Raw genomic sequence first — 27,726 nt, 5'->3', positions numbered from 1 at the left:
GGCCATGAATCCTGCAGTTGCTCCCTGCGACTCGATTGATGTCCACTGTCCATCTATAATAGTATGTGGTCTTCCAACGACGCTGCCCTTTCCGGTATAACGTTGCCTATCTATCACCTTGGAACTTGGGATCCCAACCTCTCAGTTTTTGAAACATCAACTGCAACAAAAAAATAAATATCCTTGTGCTTATTCTTTTTCACTTACGGCGATCCGTACGGCGATTTTTTAAATATTCATCCATCATCATGATCAACCCATCACCGGCTCACTACAGAGCGCGGGTCTCCTCTCAGAGTGAGAAGGGTTTTGGCCATAGTCTACCACGCTGGCCATGTGCGGATTGGTAGACTTCACACACCTTTGAGAACATTATGAAATTATTATATTAAAAATAATTAATTAATTTAATATTTATTAAAAATATGTTTAATATTATAATAATGCGCGATCGTTTTAATTTTGAGAAAAAAAACTCGGTAGGTACCTACTGTTTAAAAAATAGTGATTAGCAAAGTTTTTAGCAACTAGCATAGCTACGGAACTCTACCGTATAACTATAGAGTACCTACCTGTCTTACGTTACGTAGGTACCTACCTATTCTGATTTCTGTTACGCACTTGACCAGTTTGTTTTTTTACTTAATTCATTTACAATTTACATTGATATCAGCAGAATTTTTGCTCGATATTATAAAAATGTATAATCGATTTTCGTTTAAATCTAAAACTAAAGAAAGTGTGCAAAACATAGGAAGGAAGATTGAAAACACGCGATGACGACATAGCATCGCGTAACCAAGGTGACCGGTTTTGGCGGGAGGCACCTACGCGACATCGTCTCGGGCTGAGCTCAGGCTGCGACTTGCGAGGTGCGAAGTGTGAACGGGCGCAGCAATATAGCAGAGCATTCGACCGCAGTGCACCGCGACGAACGAGCGCGATACGTATTCCGACGACAGCCTTTGCTGATCGAATATCCTCTAACATAATTTAAAAAAAGAACTTCGCGCACAGTTATAATTTTAAGACGATTTATTATAGTGTAAAGAAAGCTTAGGCTTATTTTAACATTTCATAATCGGTAAGTTTTACTCTCATATACGTACTTAATAATCTAGATAATGTTCGGAACTTAACAATATCTTATTGATCATCATCATGATCAACCCATTGCCAGTTCACTACAGAGCATGGATCTCCTCTCAGTATGAGAAGGGTTTGGCCATAGAGTCCACCACGCTGGCCATGTGCGGATTTGCAGACTTCACACGCCTTTGAAAACATGGAAAACTCTCAGTCATGCAGCATTCCTTACGATATTTTCCTTTACCGTTAAAGCAAGTGATGTTTAATTGTTTTAAAAACGCACATATTATCTCCAAAAAGTTAGAGGTGCATTGCCCGGGATCGAGCCCCCGACCTCCCGAAAAGAAGGCGACTACCGCTTATTAATAGTAGATATATTATTAATAATCTCTACAATTTACAACATCTCTGCCTCTGCATTAAAGATAGAGATGATTTTAAAACAACAAAAAATAAGATACCAAAACCGACGGATAAAAATGTAACCTGCACAAGTTTTTAATGAGGCTTTTAAAAAAAACTTTCATACAAACCTTGTTCTGATAAGTGATAAGAATGTAACGAACACAACTTTAAAGAAATCAGCCAAATCGGTGAAGCCGCTTTAAGTGATTATCTTGCATACATACGTTAACTGATTGTAAGTTATCAATGATTTTGTCGTCTAAAATGGCCTTTTCTCAAAATGTCCTTGTTCATAACATCCTATTTGTCATTTCTCAGAAGTCTTTTTCTCGAAATGTTCTTTCCCATGATGTCCTTTTCCTAAAATAACCGTTTTTAAATGTTTTTTTTTTCAAAATGTCCTTTAATCCCCACCGCTTAGGTGTTCAGTATTTAATAATAATAAATAAATAAATAATCTTTATTTTTCACACATAATTTCACAAACAATAACAGATGGGAACGATGATCCTGCAGAAGTATACACTGTGTTGCAGTGATCATCGCCCTCCTCATACAATATGACAATATGAGTGCGCGTGTGTGTGTGTGTTTGCAGCATCAGGATTGAGGAGTTGAAAGAGCACTCCTAAACCATACAGATTCAGGAAATATTATTGTAAATCCCGAGCATAAACTTCACTATCGAATTCCAAGCCTCAACTGCGCAATCCTGATGCTGCAAGGTACCGAACTCCTAAGCCGAGGGGATTAAGGAGACGTTTTGAGAAAAGGACATTATGCTAAAGAACATTTTGAGAAAAGGACTTTATGAGAAAATAATATTTTGAGAAAAAGACATTCTGAGAAATGACTAAAAGCCTCAAAGGATTATAAGCACGGATGTATAAGTATAGATCCGTGATTATAAGAAAGGCCAATATGCGCCTAGAAGAAATTTTTTACGACAAAGTTATAACAAGTTTTCCATATTTGTCATGAAGTAGGTACGTAGGCGTTTTTAAGTGTGCACATGACTGTATAATACACAGACAAGAATCCCTCGTTTACCTTATAGGATACATCTTTGGCTAAGATAGATTTATACATTTGTCGAGTTTTAAGATGTTAATTTACTATCATAGATAAATAATGTACCTACTTACTTACTATTACCAATGGAATATTATGATTACGTACTTCCTTAGTTCCTTAGGTAGTTTATAAGTCGCTATACATCACAGAATTGTTATGAGCTGTTAGCTGTTATAATAGAGTGATCTTGTCCTATTATGTATCACTGCAGCCAATTGCACCACAAAGTCAGGGTTAGATTACCTACAGGCTACAAGCAAATAACAATCCACTTAAATGAACAACGATGAATTATGTCTGTGTTCCCGTATAACATCATAGCTATAACAGTTGCGGCATACGGAGGCCACGGCATTCTTATTTTGCATACATTTGCAAATTAGCACGTGGCAGTGCAATTTGACCATTAATATCAATGCCATTAATATATTTTGTTTATAACTTTAGGGTGGGTTCACACTTGACTGAGCGAAGCACGATTTCTTATAAGAATGTCGTTCATGTCGTATGGGGTTGGCATTTTAAAATAAAAAACTGAAAGAAAGTGCAAGCTAGACTCGGTTCCGTACCTCGGAAGGCTATGTGTTTTGTTTTTTTTTTAAAGAATATTAGCCATGTTAAATGACTAATATTCCCCTTTCCCCTCCAACTAAGCGTAAAGCTTGTGCTAGGAGTAGGTACGACAATAGTGCAACGGGCGGGGTTTGAACCGTCGACCTTTCGGTTTTCAGTCCACTCCTTTACCTGTTGAGCTATTGAGGCTCAGAAATTATTTTGTCGCTTAAATTATCTCAAACTAGGAAAATATTTTTAATGTGAATATACTTACTACAAATTAACGAATTTTTGATCTTTTCCTTTGCTGCTGCTGTTAATCCTTGCTACCTTGCCGTTCATGATTTTAGGTCAATTTTATTTATTTGAGAGTTTCAAAATTAGCGACATAAAAAGCCGAATTTGCCTGATTGTATTGACTTAGAATTAGAAAACTGATTTTTGAACAGCTATAAGCGACCGTAGACTTACTAAAAATGCCCTGAAAGTCCAGCTGATATGTCCTATGCAACCTCAGCTCTTGCGCCCTAGCCTTTAGCCCATAATAATTTGTCAATTAGAACTTTTTCCTGTTCGATATTCTACTACCTTCTGTACTCACTAGTCATTGAGGCAGTTAACTGTCGGATTACTTATGAGGAGAATGAGACCAAACCACCAGCGCGCGGTATGAAATAACTTTCCATTTGAAATGTTGTCTCAACTAGTCAATATCTCCCGACTACCGTATTACGGGACTAGTAAGTCCTGTAATTACTAGTTACCGTATTAGCTCAAACTCTCATAAAGGAGTTTTTCAAAATGCATAATAAATATTATGATAATATCTAGTAATTAATAATTACTAGCTAGCTAGCGGGCTTCAGCCCGCGACTTCGTCCGCGTGGATTTACATTTTTCAAAATCCCGCAGAAACTCTTTGATTTTCCGGGATAAAAAGTAGCCTGTGTGTTTATCCAGGGTATAATCTATCTTCATTCCAAATTTCATCCAAATCGTTCAGCCGTTTTTGCATGATTGAGTAACAAACGTCCAAACATCCTAACATCCACACTTTCACACTAATTTATAACATTAGTAGGAATTAGGATATTAGGATTATATTCTTTATTATATTCAAAAGCACGTAGCTAATTAGTAACAATGTAAATTAATAGGCTACAAATATATTATAACCGGTAACTATCCAATGAAGTTGACTTTGCGAGGTCGAGTGATGACGGCATAGTCAACAATTGGTCACAACTCACACGGCAGGTTATCGATGCAACAATAAGCTTAATTGGGAAGATAGACTATTATAGTACCGACCTTTCGCCTGATTTTGACGAATCGATTGAAAGCATTCAAAGGGGATTTCTCAGGTTAAATTCTTTTTAGGGTTCCGTATCTCCCCTATAAGAAACCTTATAAGATCACTTCGTTGTCTGTCTGCCCACCTGTCGTGTCTGTCAAGACCCGTAAATAGAATTAAAACCTATAGGGTACTTCGCTAGGCCTAGAAGGTTAAAAATTTTTTTACAAAAAAAATAAAAACCGACTTCGTTACACAAACACTAAAAATTGAAAAATAATTTAATTTATTACCGAATATATTATGTATACAAGAGTTAATATAGTTCCATAATAATACTTTTTGGTGCCGGTGCCAATTAGCTTTAGCTGCGCGAATCGTCTAGACTTCATATTTTTATGGGACTCCACCATGGCACCTCATTGGCACCGACCCCAAAAAAATATTATTATGGAACTATATTAACTCTTGTATACATAATATATTCGGTAATAAATTAAATTATTTTTCAATTTTTAGTGTTTGTGTAACGAAGTCGGTTTTTTTTTTTTTGCAAAAATTTTTTATTTCACAATTTTTAGTGGCCCCATGGAATTATGCTATGACTGGTTAAAAGTCTACTGTTTACTAAGCTATTACACTGATCGCGAGCAATTTACTCTTATCCGTTGAGGAGTTCCAGTATCTATCTTCGAAGATGTTCATCAGATCTTCACCAAATTGAAATGGGACCAACTTTGAAGTATACCCTTTCAAACAAAAAAAGAATTTTCAAAATCGGTCTAGGCGTTTTCGAGTAATCGGGGAACATACATTAAAAAAAAAAAAAAAAAAAAGATTCCGACGAATTGAGAACCTCCTCCTTTTTTTGAAGTCGGTTAAAAATAGTTTTAAATCTGAGCCTCTCGGTTCCGCGCTTTCTGTCACTTTAAAAAAGGCCCTCTTGGGATAGGATCTTGGCAGGATACAAAATGTAACTGCGTTGTCAAGTCAAGGTGCTCTGATTTCGTTCTGGGACACATTTTGATCTAATCTTACATGCATTATTTATGAACTTAGTTTTTGATCATAATATCTACGGAACCCCAATAGAACGAGGCCTGACTAGCAATAGCCGGTTTCTTTTGCAATTTTTTGCAGTTAAACACTATGATTAAACACTGGCTTTAATGTGCTTAACGAATGCGGAAGTTCAAATCATAGTTTTGTTAACAATATTAAAAAACAAACAATATTAAAAAACAAACAATATATTTTCATTGTTATATCATCGATTTGAAAGGTAAATTAATTGTTGTGTCAATAATAAATTATATTAAATAAAATACAATCGTTATGCTAAGATTAGGAAAATAACAACTCAAAATCATTATTAATCCTATATTAAGTAAATACTAATAGTAAGATATAAATGCGAAAGTCTGACTGTCTATCTGTCTGCTAGCTTTTGATCAGCGCGTTCATTCGGAAATTTGGCACAGAGATCTTGTATCCCAGAATAGGCTACTTTGTCCCATAAAATCGAAGGGTTCCCACGGAATTTTTAATACACCTAATTCCACATGGACTAAGTAGCAGCTAGCATCTATTTGGTACAGGAGATAGTTTTTGTCCCGGAAATTTTCAGTAGATACAAAAAATAATTCTTTTGATGACAGCTTTTTTCCGAGATAAGTTGCAATAGGTGTTATTATTATAATTATGGTGTTGTATCTATATGATAGGTTGATCCTGCACCTACATATTGTGTCCTTGTAGAAACTAGAAAGTTTAGAAAGTTAAAACTGTCTCAATAGGTAGGTTAGGTATGTTTTCGCGAACATTCATAAACGAAGAAACCAATGCCCCAAATACGATTTTATTCATTTTTCACGATGACAGTGACTCGCACGAACTGGTACTGAATTAGCTTTTCAGTTTTCTTTTACGAGAATATGGTAGGACATTTTTTCTGTAAATGTGATTATTAAACAGTTTTTTTCGAGCATAATTCATAGTTCATACTAATATTATAAATACGAAAGTGTCTGTCTGACTGTCTGCTACCTTTTCATGGCCCATCCGTTTAATCGTTTTTTTTAAACGTGCAGATATACATAGTAGTAAGTAGCAAAATCCCGGAGTCGGACATAGGCTACTTTTGTCCCAGAAAATCAATGTTTCTACGCTTCTATTTTTAAAAACCTAAATCTAGGTAGGTACAGATAGGCACGTGGACGAAGTTGCAGGCATTACCAACTCGTATTTAGTACAGAGCTGAGGTAGCTTGCTTCCCTAAAATTATAGATTTTCAATGGTTTTTTTAAAGCCTCCACTGCGCACCGCGAGAATTCTGTGACATGGAAATTGTAAGCCGTTCGCGCGTATTTTTTTCGCTAGTGCGTGCAACTCCATATTTTTTTTTTATTTTTTTATTTTTTTTTTTTTAATAAATATAATTAATAAATAAATATAATTTCCATAATAATTATGTAACGAATTCTGGGGAGTGCGGAATCGCGTGGCGAAAATTCGCAGTGCGGGCTTACCCATTTGTGAAATATTACCATGATTTTACCGCGAGATATTCAAAAAAATATTCATAAAAAAAATGGTCATGGCTCAATGATCCCTAGTTTGGATTTGGTAGCGATCTTTAAAAAAACTGTAAGCGGCTTCTTGATTAGGATTTGGTGTTATTTATCTGTGGAGTAGGTATCTCTTTCTAACAATAAACCAGAAATAGAATCCATAATCTTTTCCGTCATATGAGTTGTTGGCGATGGGTGTATGAAGGCGATCCTGTGCAGTGTGGGTAGACGGAACCGGTTTTGTGTTTGTCATTTAAGGATAGTATTGATTGATTTATTTTGCACGTGCAGAACAGCTTTAATATATACTTACTATTATTTTAAAATCTCTATTTACCTTCAAGCCTACCCTAAATAGAAAAATTAAGCTCGGGCTATACCTATAGTTCGCGACAGGTCGATATAGCAATCGGGGTGTGTGGTGGGGGAACGGCCTGCACACCCGCACGCACACCCGCGCTATCTCGCATCAAGTTAGCGCGGGGGCTGTGCGGGTGTCTCCACCTCGATTGCCATGTCGACATGTCGTGAACTATAGATAAGATGTTTCATCTGTGTATTCTACTCGATTACGGTACAATGACAGCAATGCCATGATCGCAATCACTTTTGATTGGTTTGTTTGTTTTTAAGATTTCTTTTTGTAACCTGTCATTTGTGTTTTTGTGGTGCAATAAAGTAGTGGTTTGGTTAGCGCTCACTCCCTATTGGCTACAATGCATTGTTGCAACAAGAATACTATAAATTCAGTCAATCACAACAATTGAGATTGTAATAATGATTGATGCAGTTTTTCCGCAATCGACCAGCAGGGTAGTTTCATCTTACTTCATCATCTTCATGATCAGCCCATCGCAGGCTCACTACCTGATCACTGGTCTTTTCTCAGAATGAGAAGGGTTTGGCTACAGTCTACCACGCTGGCCAAGTGTGGATTGGCAGACTTTACACACCTTTGAGAACATTGTGGAGAACTATCAGCCATGCAGATTTCCTCATGATGTTTTCCTTCTCCATTAAATACTTAATTGCCTAAAATGCACATAACTTTGAAAAGTTAGAGGTGCGTGCCCGGGATCGAACCCCCGAATATAGGATGTGGGCGTCATAAACGCTGGGCTATCACCACTTCACTTACCTTGTTGTTTCTAAATAACCGTTTACCAAAGTATACCAATAAAACTGCTGGTTAAACAAACTATTCGTAGCAATACGTTTTCATGAACTGATTAACTTCTTATGGGTATAACAACTTTCTATATCCATTGCGTAGGTTTTTTTACTGGATCAATCAAATCCTTAAAAGGTTCCAGGTTTGTTTTTCGAAATAGAAAATTATTTATCTAGTTTTTATACACAAAAATTTACTACATAATATATAACTAAGTATTATTTTTTATTCATAGAAATTTCGTTATTAGGTACCTACGTGGTGCTATCAGAACAAATAAAAAATTGAAATAAAAATTACAAGTTTTTAATGACGTAATTTTTTTTATAACAAGATTTCGCCTTCGGCCTCGCCCACAGGGTTCGCCCTTTTTAGGTAGGTATTAATGAACCGATTGTCATTCAAATTGGACCAGTGAGACTACCTATGAATACCTATTTTAATTTTTAATAATCCATCCTATCCATACTAATATTATAAATGCGAAAGTGTGTCTGTCTCTCTGTCTGTCTGCTAGCTTTTCACGGTTCAGCAGCTTAACCAATTTTGATGAAATTTGGTACAGATTTAGTTTACATCCCGAAGATGGACATAGGCTACTTTTTATCTCTGAAAATCAAAGAGTTCCCACGGGATTCTTAAAAACCCATCCGTTGAACCGATTTGTATGAAATTTGGTACAAAAGCCAATAATTGGGAATTGAATTGAAATTTGGTACAGAGGTTAGCTTGCGTAATTGATATAAGCAACTTTTTATCCTTTAAAATCAAAGAACTCCCACGGGATTTTTTAAAAAACCATCTCGACCTGTTATGGCGTACTATACAGTATACACGTCCAGCCTTATCCATACGCAGTTTCTACCTACGCACTTTTCCACCTGTGCACTGTGTATAACGTTTACACAGAACACAGAACAGTCATGCAAACAACGGAGTCACTAAGTACATTGACGAAAATAGAAGTGACGTTAATTATATTCAGACCTAAATGTTTTTGTTAAAAGATGAGGGAGGAGCTTGTGTTAGTAAATGCGAAACAACTTAGGATGGGTGCATATTTGTAACTTGTATCATTTTGACGTGTCGATCGTATCTCTGTCGCGACGACTGACGGTCTGATTGTGGTGTGTATAGTGATAGTGAGTGTAGTGTAGTATATTATGGTGATTGTAGCTGCATAGCTTATATTACTTAGTCTCCGCTGTCTCATTCGGGTATACGAACAATTTTATCTGAATTCGGTCACCCGACACTTAGGTCGGTACCTACACTGTAGCCAATTACATTGATCTAGAACTTATCTGAGATCGTGGCATCCATCCGAATGTAGATTTTTCATAGGATATATTCTATCCATTATCTTCTATTATATTATTATATCCATTTCAGTTATCGGCATTCGGTAGCCATGCCAAATAACTAAAGATTGGCGTCAGGGCGGGGATCTGAATGACCAGGTGAACGAAACAGTAGTATGTACCTTACCTACCTATATTCTTTGAGTGTAATTCTGCGCTGACTTACGTACTAAAATCTACCTACTATAAGTCCCGCAAATTGCTAATGCGCGTGGCCGCCATTTTAGTGACGTCAGCACTAAACTGAAGTTTCAAACTGATGGTATATTTTTGTGATTTTTACTTAAATAATAAATATACGTAAAAATGATATTATAATTTCGATGTTAATGAGACAAGGTTCCAGCAATTTGCGGGACTTATACAGTGGTGCGTCTAACTATACTATACTATACTATGATAGGTATTAGGTCGTCGATCTTTAAATATAGATACCTACACTAAAATGATACAAGTTTGGACCCAGACTGTATTGCCAACACGTATCACCATGTTTGGATCGGCTATGTGAGAAGAACATTCTAAAATACTATATAAAGCCTTAATAAACATTCTACATTACTATACTAAGGCTTGCCTATTTTGCTGAGTAGTTTTAGCTTATTTGATAAGCAAAAACGACTAACGCATGGAGGAAAAGCATTGGGATTATGGATGTCTACTATGTGTGTTATTAAATTATCAAACATGATGTATACTTAGATTTTTTTTTGTATATGCGTTGAGTCCTATTTCTTTTTTAGGGTTCCGTACATCAAAACCAAAAAAAGGTACCTACCCTTATAGGATAACTTTATTGTGTCTGTCGTGTCTGTCAATAAACCTATAGGGTACTTCCCGTTGGCCTAGGATCATGAAATTTGGCAGGTAGATAGGTAGTCATAGTAGATAGCACAAGTAAAGGGAAAAATCCGAAAACCGTGAATTTTTGATTCCATCATTCCATCATCATCATGTGCGAGTTCGACTCGCTCTTGACCGGTTTTTCACGCATTTTTTATCATAGTAGGTATAGTAGTATATACATAGTATAGTAGTATATACTTATTGTTGTGACTTGTGAGAGCTTGACCGATATTTTAAAATAAAATAATATACTTACACTAGCGGCACGCTATGATGGCCGGTTTGACACATTACAATAGTGATGTGGAATGTCAATTTATTCTCGAACAAAAAACAATTAAGTTTTGTTTTTGTACCTGATTAAATAGGTTTAATAAAACAAAAATGTATATGTTTATTTAATTTATTTGAACGAACTGAATATTTGAACGAAAATGAATATACATACTTTATATGCACACAAGAAACATATGAATACAAAAGATACCGAAAAAGGTGCCACAAAAGGCCATAATTAATCAGATTCGTCCATACTACTATTTTCACTGTCGTCACTGCTATCATCACATACATTAATAATTATATGTTCGTTTTCTATAATATTATCTATTTTCACATCTCTTTCATAATCTTCCCTTATTAATTTAACAGTTCTATTCACAACCTTTTCCCAGTCTCCTTTAGTCACATGTTCACAAGCTTCTTCTAATAATTTTAGCATTTTTTTTGTGGTAAATGGGGGTTCTGTATTGTGTCTTGCAGCATATCCCTTAATTTGAGCCCACACCAACTCAATCGCATTATACTCACAATGGTAAGGCGGTAACCGTATAACTCTGTGCCCATGTTCTAATGCTATTTCGTCAATGACGTATCGGATCTTGGTTGGTTTGTTTTCTTTTAAAAGACGTACTAATTCCGCTTTTAACATATTCATGTTTGCATCTACGCCATTTTTACGAAGCCATGCGACGATATCAGCTTTCTTTTGGGATTGGGCAGGTGGCTTGTCAATTTGCATCGAGTGGTATGGGGCGTTGTCCATAATTATAATAGATGGTTCAGGGAGGCTACACAACATTGAGGTAAACCATTCAGTAAACTTTTCTCCATTCATGTCTTCATGATAGTCTCCAGTGGTTTTTGACGCAAAAGCCATGAGAGAACCTTCGACAAACCCGTTGATGGTTCCGGCGTGACAAATTATAAGTCGCGATCCTTTTCCTACAGGAACTTTGGAAGTAGATGCTGCTGTGTCATCGTTCCAAGAACGGCCTACAGTATGGTTAGCATTAAGCCATGTTTCATCCAAGAACACAACATTTTGCCAATTTTTGATTTCTTTCACTTGCCGTAAAAAAGTATACCTTGCCATCGCTATATCAAATCTTTCCATCAATATTTTGCGTTTGTTACATTTTTTGTATCGAAATCCAATGGTCTTCAAAATCTTCGTTAAAGAACTTTCCCCACCGAAGAATAATCCAGCTTCCTTCAGTGAATGCACCAACTTTTTTCTTGTTGGATACTCCTTCTGTAAATAGTAGCCGTAAACATGTCTTCGGATAGCATCGGCATCAAAGCTATCGATGCCTACGACTGGTTTTGCTCGTTTTCTCTTTTTTGGTGTGTGAAGTTTATTTTCTTCTGTGCCAGTCTCGCCATATTTTTTTTTAGTTATCCGTCTAACAGTTCGTTGTCCAATATTAAGCGCATCAGCTACGCGTTCAACCACTGACGTTATAGGTAAAATTGGCCCTCCATTTTGAGCTTCACGATCGAAATAGTTACGAAGGCGTATTAGGAACTCACGTGTCTGACTATTTAGAACAGTTCTCTGCGTACGTTCGGTCATATCGACGAAATCCACAACAAAGGGCTTGAACAGAGTCCAAATTAACGAGCAAGGGTCAACAGTAATGCAGTATCAATATTTGAAATCCAAAGCCAGGTCAAAACTATATCACAATCGCATTGCACTGACAGTTTATACTTTTCGAAGCAACGTCAATTCGAAACTGCTTTGTTTTGCATTGAGCATTGACGCGAGTTTGCCGGAGGTAGTAGTTGTGCTAGCCAGCGATCCTATGTGACGATCGTATTAGATTCCATTTTTAAAAATTTATTGATATTTTTTTGCGATTTCAGAGGTTTGTCCACATAGTGAAAATTGTTCATATTCACAAGTACATTCACCCCTTAAATGGTGCAAACTGATTTTTCTACACTTGTATACATTTAAGAAATCAATTTAATAAATAAATTTTGAGTCCTAAACCTAAAACTACATTCGATAAAATTTATGAATCTCTGCACATCACTATCGTCAATAAAGTAATACAATTATTTCCTTCAAAGTCGTTATCAATTAATACGGAACTTCATGAGCGGACAAACGTCAAACCGGCCATCATAGCGTGCCGCTAGTTTAGGTATCTAATTGTGCTTAACATCTTAGATATCTACAAGTGTAATACTATACAATAATACATCTTATTGTACTTATTTTTGTTATTATTTTTATTGTAGATTTTAATTATTTTTATTTTATTTATAATTTTATTGACTTCTGTAATTATATGGGTAGGTACATTTTGCCTGAAATAAAGAACATTATTATTATTATTATAGAGATCGTTGCAAGGAGCACTATATTTACTCACTCATTGTGGCTAATTCCTTTGTACACAATCTCTAAACTAAACTAAAATATCACGTCTAAACCTATTGCTATCCCTTTCATAATGTTGCTTGCGGAAAAGGAAAGCACTAGATTTAGACCTGTTAATTTAGTTTAGTTTAGAGATTGTGTACTAGAGAATCGGCCCCAATGGCTCTTGCATTGGCTTGAACTAAAGCTACCCATTTAGTTCAAGGGTAAAATGAAGTTTTTTGATGGTTAGAATCATATAGAATATTATTAAACCTTATTATATTGAAGACCAAAGCGGTGGTATGTTTTCCCAAATTATCTACATGCCAAATTGGCATATGATCACCTGTCAAATCATCTATCAAGTTTTCGAGTTAACATAGCAATTTTCTTTTGGATTTTCGGTTTTTGGGTTTTATAGAGCATTTTAACACAACTTTCTTATAGTTTTTAATACTTTACTTTTAAATTATGAATAATTTTCACTTAGTATTAATTTTGTAATTTATACATCTTGTTATACTTAAATAAAGTTTAACGAAAATAAAATCCGAATCATGGCGGCGAAGTCTATGAAATCTACAACTAGTACAGCTAAATCGGTACCTTATATTATTATTTAAAATTTATAGGCCGTAATTATTACACGGCATCCTCTCTTCTCTAAATACCTTATCTAGCGCAGATGTTGAAATCATAGATTAATTATTTATTGGTCTCACGAGGTCTATGGTGTCACGGGGCTCACTATATTTTTTCTCGTTTAGTTATTATTGTCGTTATTATATTTTTAGATTTTATCACACCAAAGAACAGGCAACGGATTAACGCGTATTGAGTCCATATTAACCTATCCTTGTGATACCCCGATGGGCGTTCGCCAAAACCCTTGGACACCAACCAAGAGACGAGGGCCGATTGCTGCTGAAGCTGCTAGTCCAGGACCTGCTGTGGTATCTCTTCCCTCCTTAATTGGTAAGCTTCCTCATAGATTCCTACAATAATATAAGGAGGAATCATTTATGATTTTTACACAATACTTATATTTGGAACTTAAAAGCAATCTTTCATACTAGCGTTGCTAGATTATGATGCGCTACTCAAGTATTTTCGTCAATTTAGTTTAATATTCTTTATTGTACACCAAAAAGAAAAGACACAAAAAAAGTTAACATATAAAAGAAGAACATACAATTAGTGGCCTTATCGCTGTAAAGCGATCTCTACCAGGCAACTAGGTTGAAGACGATTTAAAGGCTAGTGAAACTGGATTTAAGGTGTAAGTAAGTTGTTAGGGAACATGAAGATAATAATTATATAAGTAATATGTATAGGCACAGAAATGCCTAAATAATAATATATAGATAAAGATATACACAGGTACATATATACTTAATACATAATATATATACATATATTTATATATAATATAATGATAGATGAGTAATAAATATACAACAATAATTTATACTATAGGCTAAGGTTATATTAGTTTTTTTACGATGCCATGTAGGTAATAATTCAGTCTTTTAATCTAAATATATAAAAGGAAAAGGTAACTGACTGTCTGACTGACTGAATGACTGACTGAATGACTGATCTTTCAATGCACAGCTCAATCTACTGAACGGCTGAAATTTGGCATGCAGATAACTATTATGACGTAGGCATCCGCTATAAAAGGATTTTTGAAAATTCAACCCCTAAGGGAGTGAAATAGGGGTTTGAAGTTTGTGTAGTCCACGCGGACGAAGCTAGTTGATACATAAAGGTTGAATATTTTAGTGATGACAGATTCTAACCTTCACCATAAAAATGCACGAATACACAGTGCTGAAATAAAATGCGGTGTTTTTATATCAGTTGGTATTTATTAATCGTATGAGAGATACAGACAATGACCCTCGCTAAGGTAACTCGGATGCCGTCATCGCTTATATTAGTATTCGCTTCTCCAAATTTAATGCCCACGTCTACTTTTCCTATGATGTGATGTATTTATTTGTGTTATAAAACTTAACACAATTTGCATGAAAATGTAAAATATCGCGACAAAATTCTTTCGTGACTTCCTTGATCCTATTATATTTGGGTTACGAGTTGCGACTTGTGAATGTTGCTTTAGTACCTACCTACAATACTCCATAATATGACGTTATATTTTTAAACAATTGTTCCACATACCGTCGAGTATTTTATGATTTATGTGTCCTTACTATTGTTTCACCTATATTTGAAGTTATTAAATTCATTCTGCTTCTTTTTGAATTTATTATGCTTTTAGTTTTGTGTATGGTAGTGGCTGGTTACAATTTTAATCTATGATTTTTATGCAGTTTATATAATTTTCAATTGTTTTGGGAAGTTCGTAAGAAGACTCGTGCTCCGAAATTTATGAAATAAGTAGGTACCTAGGTATGCGTGACACGTTTGTTTACCGTTTATATGATCCACATTGGTCACGGTAGGTGGTTTCTTTTGTAACATGTCTATCAGTTTCGGCAGTATTGTCCGTGGAGTGGAGAGCTGACATCATTCGGAGGTTGTGTGAGATTATCGCGTGCAAACAGCGGCCTTGCCCGTGTTCATATGCTACGTGACATCATTTGGTTAAAGTGCGCCAATAACAGCATTAACAAGTTTTTTTATTTCACTGCTAAATCAAAGATGTACTGGCGTTCTCACTTCTCATTCGTCGGCAGGACTTCGGTCAGCGATATTCTGTTGCATTTTTTTAATATTTGAAAACGAGTTAGTTAAATGTTATTTGTGTTTTAAAAACGGCTAATTAGACTTTATTTGGTGATGTTTATAGTTGTGGGCGAAAAACATTGACCGTGATCAAGGTGAGCGATGTTAACAAGATAAACCGACAATAACAAGACGGTAGAGAATTCCTTTAGTTATGTACATAGGTAGGTACGTACATATAATTATTTGCTTTGATGTTTTGTTTAAAATTTATGTGTCTATAATGTTCCTTTTTCGAGTTAGGTATAATAGGTATGTTGCTGTTGGACTTATTTTCATGATTATTTAAAGGTTTTGAATGATTAAGAATATTTTTACTCTTTTGTGAATTGTGACTTACCCTATTATAATTGGAAATAGGTAGTAATGTGGTATTATTGTTACATAACGTATATACGGTATTTAAAATTAATAAGAATATCTTATCAATCTACTTATACTATTCCAGAAGCTTTATATAAAAAACCAACGTAAATACCTAGTAAATTACCTCACTAAGTATACAGATTATACATTTATTTTCAAAACGAAATCTTATTAGAAGATCATTATTAAAGCTCACGGAAAAAGTGCTATAAGTTACAAATACGTCTACCTAAGTATATAGTTATGTTATGCAAATCATTGAAAGATGGTTTCCTACATTAGAAACCATCTTCATTAAATATTTAAATAATAATATGATTGCTACTTATATAACTTATTTCCATATAAATTAGATATATATAATTCGAAAACCGAGTTTATTTATTAAAAGTGTTTTATTAAAATTGATCATCTTTGTCCCTAGGCAAACCTCCGCCAGAATCAAAAAAACCCCGTGCTCCAGCGTTTACATTCGGCCATAAATTAGATTCTTCTGGAAAGGACAAGGCAGGTCCCGGTCCTGCTACATACAACACAGAAGGCATGACAAGTAAAGGTAAGAGATGTTTTCTATATTGCTTCTTATAACAATAATAGCTCCTAATAATCTAAACATATACAAGGAAAAGGTGACTGGCTGACTGATCTATCAACGCACAGTTCATACCTACCTACTACAAGACGGATCGCGCTGAAATTTGGCATGCAGATAGCAATTATGTCGTAAACATCCCCTAAGATTTATTTTTTAAAATTTAACCCCTAAGAGGGTAAAATAGGGGTTTGAAATTTGTGTACTTAGTTCACGCGGATGAAGTCGCGAACAAAAGCTAGCTTTCTGTCTTAGAAGTAACCTATACATAGATAGCTAAAAGCTATAACAGATACCTACCTAAGTACCTACCTCAAAATAATATTGGTGATATCACCGACATAACAAAACTAACCTTGATTTAATAAACAACTGACTGTGAACATAAATTATTTTAGTAGCTACACGTAGAAGGTTCCATTTTATATCACGGCATTAAAAATCGATAGATGTGCTCACCTATTTCATAAAAATTTGTTTAGATATCATTTCTCTATATTTGCTTCGTATTTCTGAGAGTCGTGAATCGTGATCCATAAATCACATAATGATATTTTTGGGGAAAGAATAAAACAATGGAGATTTGTACACAATCTAAATCGCAAGCGATTACGATACAGAAATTGCCTATTTCAATATAGTTGATCGATCTTCATTTGGTCTAATAGGCAATTTGTTGTATTGTGGGACCCCACCCACGTTGCATTAAATTGCTAAATTGCAGCCAAAGGAATACCTGGGACTATATTGAGTACATCGATTCATACGAGCATTTGATTCGTTTTGAATTGCTTGTATCGATCTTACACTACCGCCTACAGAGATGGCATCACCTTGTGGCAAATGATACCTATCTATCTAAAGAACCTTTGCCTGATTTCATTATCATAATATTATATAATTAATATCATATTCATATAAATATTGTGACCCGGTGCTGAGTTGTGGGGGTTTGCGGGGCGTCCACACCCCGATTGCCATTTCAACCTAGCGCGTACAGTACCCGGCAGGAAATATTGTACATCGACCTTTAGAACGAGATAGCGGTTTCGTAGAGCGTTGTCTCTGTCGTTGAGACCGACAAAACGTCGCAAAGGCGTGAGTGATAGAGACAACGCTCTGCAAAGCCGAAATCTCATTCTAAAGGTCGATGTAGGTAATAATAGGATTTCTTGCCGGCTACTGGTAGGTACCTCCTGTGAGCGCCTGTCTAAAAAATTTTGCTGTAAGCCCTGGTTGAATAAATAGTTGCATGTTCAAGGCAATCCAATTTATCGCAGTATAAATCATCAAGTTTTGACAACTAATCCGCTACAATAACGAAGTTAGAGTATTTTTAGACCAGTGTGCTCATAAAATTTACCTATTGAATAACAAAATTATACCTACCTAAACGCTGTGCCTAACCGTTGCTGAGGCAAATTCTATGTCACGATTTGTAGCTTCTTGTGGTAATATCCACGATAGTGATAAAGTTTATCTGGAGGTTGTGAAACAGGCCCTTAATCTACCTGTTTAGTGGGTGTTTGTTTGTTCGATTCGTTCGATTATGTTTCAGTCGGTGTGTTTAAAAACCATTGTTTCAAAAGCCATCTGGATGCTATTAAAAATATGCCTTGCCCTCGCGGTAGAGGTAGTGAGCAGTGCAAGTTTCATCTCATTTCGTATTTTTATGAATTAACTTTAACTGACCTTTAGGTATACAGTTTCTTAATAAATAACATGTTTTCCTTTTCCGTGAATGTATGTAGGCTGGCATTGGATATTTGCAAGTGTCTCTTGCATTGGTTGGATGTCGCCAAATAAGTCCGTATTACCGAAGGTGATCGAGACAGTGAGTCAACGTGTAGGTGCCTTGGGACCATGAATGGATTGTTTTTAATCTGGTTTAGTCGAATGCAGCTCAGTCGTATATTCAACTGCGTTTAGCATCGTTCTGAATTCTGATACATATTATAAAATTTCGACCTTTTTAAAAGTTCTACAGTGAAATAGTTTTTCGTGATAACTGTTTTGTGCGTCATATTTGAAAGTTCGACCAAAAGATTTTTGAACACGAAGGTAATGATTACATCATAGTAACAAAAACTATAGATTATCTATATTATATATTTTGAATGAATAATTATGATTTAGAATCCATTAAATTGTTATTAACTTTATGGTTAATATGTTAAATATTATCTAATAGAACCAAAGAAATATATATTTTAATATGTTTATGAATTTGTGTGTGAATGTATAATAAGTTTTTTACGTAAGTTCTGAGCTTAGGTAAGTAGGTAAGATGTTAAAAATTTCAGCACCGTAATTTTTTTATGATACTTTATGATTTATTATAAACTATCATAGTAACTAAGCGGAATATGAGGTCGTGAACCTTATTTATTTCCTAACTCTTATCCGTGACTTTATCAACCTGGATTTTAAAAAATTCGGAGAATTCTTTGTCTTTCTGTATAAAACGCATTCTAAGTTCATCTCTGGGATGGAAGCAGTTTTACTTTAAAATCCCCTTGATAATATTTTAAAAAAGGGTCTACGTTATAAAGAGAATAAACATACAAAATCCCAAGTTTCTAGAGCATGTGGTTTGAGCTGTAGGTTTGTTTATAATATGACAGTCAATCAGTTTCTTATTATATAAGTACCTTGCACAATCTGAATTGAGATGCCCGCGACTTCGTCAGCGTGGATTTAGGTTTTTAAAAATTCCGTGGGAACTCTTTGATTATTCGAGATAAAAAATAGTCTATTAAATAGTTAACTATATCCATGTAAAACATCACGTCGATCCGTTGTTCCGTTAGGGCGTGATTAAAGGACAACTCATCATCTCCTATTTAAAATTTTAGAATTTCGTTTATCAATTTGCTACCAACGTAAGTCGACCTTGAGGATGCATATCATAAACCCTTCCTTAGTGGTATAAGGAACTCCTGTACAAAATTTCATGCTTCTAGACTGACTGGTTTAAGATGTGCGTTGTCTGTCAGTCAGTCAGTGGTAGATTTATTACAATATGTATAAATTAGTCTGGTTAATTACTAACATAATGAAGATGACAGGCCGAGCAGTGGGTCCAGCGGCGTCATTACATGGTCGATGGCCGCCACCCAAGCTGATTCCTACTCCAGCACCCTGTGACTACGAGCCCGGCAGATCAATCCGAGCTGTGTTAGACCATGCCCCGGCTTTCTCGATAGGCCTGCGTGTTAGCATACCTCAAGCCGGCAGCAAGACGCCAGGTCGATTACAATATACGAACAATGTTGTCAATATGTCACATCATGTCTTTTTTATGAATGTCGCTCTTCATTCGTTGTGTCGTACTTTTTGTATTTAATTTAGTTCTTGTGTCTTGTGTGTCTCTAGTGTCTTGTATCTTTTTCACCTGCTTTTTTCTTTGATCGTAGCTAGATAATCATTAGTTTGCACTTTGTTATCTTACGTAGCTCATTTTCATATGCCTAGTAGTTAAGACGTCGTTGGACTTCTATTCGAGAGTTCGGGGTTTGATCCCGGGCCAAAACTCGTTTAGCACCTTAATGATCGAATTCGCTTGCACTGCACAGCACGGTTGTGCGCACATCTGAGTGTTTGTGTGGCGTGTTTATAGAAAAAGGTCATAAGTGCGACTGGTTTTTGATGCAATAGTTTTGCGGAATTGCTACTCGAATTCTGAGGCCGACTGTACCTCTAACTTTTCCGAGTTATAAATCGTCTTAAGCAAATAAATATCACTTGCTATAACGGTCAAGGAAAACACCGTGAGGAAACCTGCATGCCTGAGAGTTATTCATAATGTTCTTAAAGGTCGGTGAAGTCTGCTAATCCTAGGGCTAAATCCTTCTCATTCTGAGAGGAGACCTGTGCTCATTAATGAGCCAGCGATGGGTTGATGATGATCATGATTAAAATTAATGAATCAAAAATTATAGTCATCGTTATTTATTTTCTTTAAAAATGTAGTTTTACTATATTTACCACTTATCATGTTCACTTATTTCTTAACTTATTACTTTAGATCAGTTACCTCTTGGTTGTGTTAGCCTGTATTACTTACCTAATTTCAGTGGTTTTTTCAACTAACCCTGATGTTTGTATTCTTGTCCGTCTTTTGCATCCTTTATATTACAAATGCACCAGGTTCGTTTTCAATTCTCGAGCTTTTATCTTGATTCTTCGGCAGAGCTTGGAACTTCGACAATTAATTAGTATAATTATATCTATGATATTGCATGATAGTGTAATAGTATTGCAAACATGCAACTTAAATAAATCCTCTTAATATGTACGATTTTTCTTCTTTTTCAATAATTGGCATGCATATTTTAGCTAATAATTTTTTGTTTACAACTATTTCGATATATAAAATGAAATAATTATTTAATTGATTTCATATAAATCTGTAGGTAAATCTAATGAACAAAAACCGGCCAAGTGCGAGTCAGGCTCGGGCAATGAGAGTTCCGTACTACAGTCGTATTTTTTCGACATTTTGCATGATAATTCAAAAACTATGATGCATAAAAATAAATAAAAATCTGTTTTAGAATGTACAGGTGAAGACCTTTCATATGATACCCCACTTGATATAGTCACTCACTTCGAAAGTTCAAAATACTAATTATTAGTTCATGACATTTATTTTATGTTTTTATTTTATTTTGTATTTATTTTATGTCTTTTTTCTTGTACCTTTATTTGTATTTAAATTTATTATTAATCATCTAGTTAGTGTAAGTGGCACTGCCGTTCTAATTAGATATAAAATAAATAAAAAATAAAATAATAAAATAAAATAAAATGACCACAATTTAATTTTTTTTGTGTGATCTAACCCTAAATTCACGGTTTTCAGATTTTTCCCCAAATGTCAGCTATAAGATCTACCTACCTGCCAAATTTCATGATTCTAGATCAACGGGAAGTACCCTGTAGGTTTCTTGACAGACAGACGGACAGACAGACAGACAGACAGACAGACAGACAGACAGACAGACAACAAAGTGATCCTATAAGGGTTCCGTTTTTCCTTTTGAGGTACGGAACCCTAAAAAAGACTCTAGATTTGTAAGTAAGCAGTAATCCGAGTAGTTCATTTCACTTTTTTCTCCCTACTTTTTTAATAGACGACTGCAACTCAAACGGATGAACAGACAAAAGGACAGCCATTAATTTTTATGGGTATACCAGATACCTACTATAATATGAAGATATATCAAAGTGAATAGTGAATACAAGGTTTATGATAACTTACAAAATATATTGCTATTATAATAATAATAAATATTTAAAATTTCAGCGCCAAACGTTTACTCCATGCCACCTGTTCTCGGAGAGGCACGTGAGGGTAACAAGCGAGCCGCTCCTGCCTTTAGCATCACTGGCCGGGCTAAAACGATCGAGTCCAAGACGCCGATGCCTGGACCAGGCACTTACACCACGGATAAAGCAGCTACTGCTATCAATAAACGGCCTCCAGCGTACACCATGGCTCCGAGAAGGGAACTGAAGCCTCCAACGGCAACTGTGCCTGGACCGGGGGTTTATTGCCCGGAAAAAGTAAGTTTAGACGTTGCAGTTTTGTTGTTGGCATACATAAATCACTCATCCTTACAATACCAAATTACCATACCTAATAATATTATGTAATTAATGCATAATACTTTTTCAAGCCCGAGTATTAATAAACCATATTATATTTTTCATGTAACCAAACTAACATTAACCTGGGTGCATATACAGGTTTGCGTGAACCTACCATGGGCTCCGGCGCATACCTTCGGCATCCGTCATTCACGTTTCATCGGAGAGTCTGTTAACTACCCTGCGCCTGAAGAAGTCACAGCAATTTAACCTCATCTGTCTGTACTAATCTTTTTAACACATACACCCTGGCATATCGGAATATATGCACTATCAAAATGCCAAAATATGCATGCAAATATGTACAAAAATGGTTGAAATGTGCACAAAATATGCACTATCAAAATAATATTTATTGTTAGAATTTACGCTAATTGTCACTATATTTAGGTATATATTATACTATATTAATAAACAGTTTTAATTCTAAACTATTTTTCTAGATATTCTAGACGAAACTTGTGGCAATTTGTCGGCTGAAAATGACCTCTCTACGTCAACTGACGTTACTGGACACCTTCAGGCATAGTTTATCTAGTGCCGCTGATAAATGCGTTAACTTTAATTGTTCCTTTAAGACCTGGGTTTTTATATATGTAGAACAGCATTTTTTTGCCATGGATCTGTTTCGATAGTGAACATGCAAAATGATACTGAAGTATGCACTATCAATGAAAAAGTAATAAAATATGCAATAAAGCTATGAAAACAGCATTTCATGTATTTGCAAATGCATACATGGAAATGCATATATTCCGATGTCTAGTCATAAATAAATATCATATACATAGTGTAAATGCTTATTCTAAAACGTAATGCTTAAAATAACAGATACGAATATTTTAGAAAAATTTAATGCCGCACGATTGCTTACCTACCTACGAGTAAAAGGTCAATAACAATTAATTAGGTGATGTGATTTGCACATCACGATGTTATGTATAGTATGAAGTGTAGTAATAGGCGACAAAAATACTTTTAGTAAATAAAATTTTTGATTATTTTCATTGTATGTTTCAGGCTGACGCTACTCTTCGTGAAAAGTCACCAAAATTTAGTCTTTCAAGCAAAATAAAAATAGAAAAAATTGAGCAAGTACCTGCTCCTAATGCTTACAATCCCCAAAAAGCTGATGGACTATTAAGAGAAAAGTCACCAGCCTATTCTTTTAGAACGAAAAGTGAAATTGTGAAGGTACACGATGCACCTGCGCCTAATGTCTATACTCCAGAAAAATCTATGCATGCTCTTAAAAATGGACCGAAGTATACACTAGCTGGTAAAGGTTTGGCGGAGAAACATGAAGTAACACCTGCCCCTAACTCTTATAATCCACAAAAGGCTGATAAATTGCTACACGAAAGTTCTCCATCCTATACATTAAGATCGAAAGAGCATGAAGAAAAAATTGAGGTAACACCAGGCCCTAATATGTATTCTCCAGAGAAATCATTACATATGCTCGATAGCGGTCCTAAAATTACAATGGCCGGAAAAGGCGCATCACCTAAAATTGAGGATTTACCTGCACCCAATGCTTATTCTCTTGACAAATCTGATAAACTTCTCCATGAATCTTCGCCAGCTTATTCGTTCAGATATAAAGTTGGTGCTGAAAAACCGAACAATACACCAGCACCGAATGTTTATTCCCTCGATAAGGCTGATAAACTTCTTCATGAATCTTCGCCAGCTTACACATTTAGGCCAAGAGTTGGTGTTGAAAAACTAAACGAGACACCTGCGCCAAATTTTTATGATCCACGTTTATTAAATGACACGCCAAAATTTTCAATTTCGGGGAAGGGTCACACAGACAAGCCATCTAATGTGCCGGCTCCTAATGCTTATGATCCTCATTTACCTGATAATACTCTGAAATTTTCATTAACTGGTAAAGGTCGGAGTGAAAGACCATTGGATACACCAGGTCCTAGTAGTTACGATCCTCATTTGCCAACTAATTCTCCCAAATTTACTTTATCTGGCAAAGGCCATGATGGGAAAATGTCTGATGTCCCTGGACCAAATGCATATGATCCACACTTACCTAATGATGGTCCTAAATTTACAATGACAGGTAGAGCACATTTAACAAAAATACAAGAAACTCCCGGTCCAAGTTCTTATGATCCTAATATATTAAACGGCTCTCCGAGGTTTACATTATCAGGAAAGGGCAAACCTGACAAATTAATTGATTATCCTGCGCCCAATGCATATGATCCAAGTAAATACGTTTTAAATGGAGTGCCAAAATATAGTTTTGGTCTAAAGGGACACACAGAAAAACCTTTTAATAACCCTGCGCCTAATGCATATTCTCCTGAAAAGGCAGACAAAGTTTTACATGAAAGTTCTCCAACTTACACTTTTAGACCTAAAATCCAAGATGGAAAATTACCTGATTACCCAGCTCCTAACTTTTACAATCCAGAAAAAGCAAATGAACTGATTTTTGAAACAAGGCCTGTCTATACATTAACATCTAAAGGAAAGGACGCAAAAATGAACACAAATCCTGCTCCTAACTTATACAACCCAGAGAAGGCTGATAATATGTTGTCAGATAGTGCTCCACGATACTCTTTTAGGATAAAAACTAATCCATTCAAGCCCGATAATGTACCAGCCCCTAACAATTACAACCCCGATAAAGCTGACAAAGTACTGTTAAAAAGCTCACCACAATACACTTTTAGAATTAAACCGGAAACTGCAAATATTGTGGCTACTCCTGGTAATTATTTTTCTTTGACGTGCTTTAATTACCTACGCTTTAGCATAACTATTGTAATGTAATTAATTTCTTATTATTATTTTTTAGCACCAAATACTTACAATATACCAAATCTACATAAAACACCATTGTATACCATTTCGGGTAGACATAAAGAACCGATCGATGAACGTATAAAAGTTCCTGCTCCAGGGGCGTATAATCCAGAAAAGGGATACAAATTTGTTTTGACATACTCCCCTCAATATACATTCGGAGTTAAAATTCAAACTGCCAAATACGCAGATACACCAGGTAAACATAATATATTTAATGAAGTACAAAATGATGATTTGTTATAAAAATACAACTGGAAACGTCTTAATATAGAATAATGTTTAATTATGACCTGTTTTTATTATTTCTAGCTCCAAACAGCTATCGTATCCCATCCGTCCTGGAAACTCCTGTGTACACGATGTCTGGTCGTCATAAGGTGCCGCAAGACGATCGAGCAAAGGTACCTGCGCCTGGCACTTACTCACCAGAAAAGGTATATAATGATTCTATATAAATATGCAAAAAACATGCTAGCGTGCTTAACATACTCGTTACAAGCGCTACAACCTTTTTAATTTAATCAACTGTAATCGTAACAATCTGTATAAATGGATACCAATCGGAATTTATTAAACGTACTAGCTTATTCCCACGACTTCGTCTGCGTGGACTACACAAATTTCAAATCCCTATTTTACCCCCTTAAGCTTATTTCACACTATGGGATATAAATTATATTATAATCCGGTCAGTAATGGCGTTCCCAACATTCCGGACACTTAAAAATCACGTGGGAACTCTTTGATTTTCCGGGATAAAAAGTAGCCTGTCACTCTCCAGGTCTTAAACCCATGCAAATAATCACGTCGATCAGTTGCTCATTTGCGGCGTAATTGAAGGACAAACCAACAAACAAATAAACCAACAAACACTTTCGCATTTTTAATATGCGTAGTGATAGTAAAATATAAATAGTTTTGTCCACTGTGCTTGTCCATGTTTACAAATAGGTACTAAAAAAATTATGTTTTCGGTTCTTACGTCAGTCGTCAATAATAATTATTCCTGGTCCCTTATGTTTTCATTTATGTATTCAAAATTTGAGGTCAGAAAACTATTATCATACTATCACTCAAGGGTTAGAATAATTCTCTTTCTTTATACCTGACTTTTAATGTTTTAATTGAAGTCAGTATTTTTATAATTATAAACACTACTAATAAAAGCGGACTGCTCGTCATTAGAAAAATAGACATATACTTACTTAGTAATTTTTACTTTTAATGAAGTCCTAGGAACGATTTTATATCATTGATTAGTATGTCATTGGTACATACAATCTGTACATTATTACTGACACCCTAAATAGCATGTGGTATGGAGCACGACGATGATAATTGATGTTATTCCTTTTTTAATGTACACATTCATTTCATTCTAGGTGCAGATCAACAGAACTCCACAAATAACATTCGGAATAAAACATTCTCCATTATTAGGCCAGCTAAAGCCTATTGAGCCACTTCGTCCTAGAAAAATAACGCAAAGAGATAATGTTGATGATACTCGGCCAAATGAATATACCGTGCCGAACTATATTTCAGATGTAAATGGGGATGATAGAATTAACACCAATTCGTGCGATTCAAATATTGATGTCCAAAATGTGCGTACACACGTAACTCAAGTTAGAACACAGAATGAAGGTAGAAGCAATACGGCTACACCTGAGCCAATACAATATGAGACGCTTACTCAAGAAATCGTATGGGTGCCGGAAAAATTAGAGCGCCGCGGTTCTTACACAATTGAAAAATCCGATGGAAATGGATTTATCGAACGATATGAAAATAACGAAGTAATTCCAATCGATAATGGAGTTATTCGAGTCTCAGGCAGCGGGGAGAAAGGTGCTTTATCTACTGAAGAGTGCAGTAGTGAAGTTATACGGAAGGATGGCTATGTTCAGAATATTGATAGAAGAGTAAACAATTCTGAGGCCCATGAAAACAAACAAAAAGCGACTGAAGAAGTTCGTGTTGGAACTGATGTCCAGCACTTACCTAATGGTGGAATTGCTAAAACAACTACAACAACGACAATCAAAAAAGTTGGAAACGCTGCTAAAACTGCCAATGTCTCTTCAACAGTTACTCGCACCAACACTGCTATAAACTCGCGCGATATTGGCGTAAAATAATTTGATCTACCTATATTCTATATTATAATAATTATAATATAACAAATTCAAAAAGTTTAATAGGCTTGATTAATTCTACTCATATTTCAGGACGTCTTAATAACAATGAAATGAGTAAGATTTGCTACTTCAATAACTTTAAGCTTGATTTGTAACATAGAGCTACTCGTAGGCATAGACTTTTTAAATGCTCGTAGGCATATTTATCAATTTGAGATTCTAATGAATTTTTAAATAGGTTATGTTTGTAATTTACATATTCTATATTGTTTATTTATTGTCATTATGAATTTATATTTTTTGATTATCTAAATTAATGTTATTAACTGTACTAATGTACAATAAATTAAACATTAAATTCTGTTTTA

General features: G+C 35.3%; 1 protein-coding gene across 6 annotated transcripts; it reads left to right on the top strand.

The window, feature by feature from the left end:
• Positions 1 to 893: 893 nt before the first annotated feature.
• On the top strand, positions 894 to 27,726 carry LOC117983327 (nascent polypeptide-associated complex subunit alpha, muscle-specific form). Of its 6 annotated transcripts, none has more exons than XM_069499437.1 (9): positions 894 to 1,084; positions 13,813 to 13,993; positions 16,560 to 16,691; positions 19,796 to 19,975; positions 22,036 to 22,295; positions 23,400 to 25,119; positions 25,207 to 25,413; positions 25,527 to 25,651; positions 26,600 to 27,726. In XM_069499437.1, exons 2-9 carry the CDS (start codon positions 13,888 to 13,890, stop codon positions 27,356 to 27,358), a joined length of 3,489 nt encoding a protein of 1,162 aa, XP_069355538.1. In that variant the 5' UTR covers positions 894 to 1,084; positions 13,813 to 13,887; the 3' UTR covers positions 27,359 to 27,726. The 6 variants fall into 6 exon arrangements, with proteins under 6 accessions (XP_069355538.1, XP_069355539.1, XP_034825724.2 ...); XM_034969833.2 differs by lacking the exon at positions 894 to 1,084 and adding an exon at positions 13,601 to 13,620; XM_069499438.1 differs by lacking the exon at positions 13,813 to 13,993.

The sequence above is a fragment of the Maniola hyperantus genome, chromosome 6 (assembly GCF_902806685.2).
Source record: "Maniola hyperantus chromosome 6, iAphHyp1.2, whole genome shotgun sequence".
Lineage (NCBI taxonomy): Eukaryota > Metazoa > Arthropoda > Insecta > Lepidoptera > Nymphalidae > Maniola > Maniola hyperantus.
This window is presented reverse-complemented; position numbering and strand designations above follow the sequence as displayed.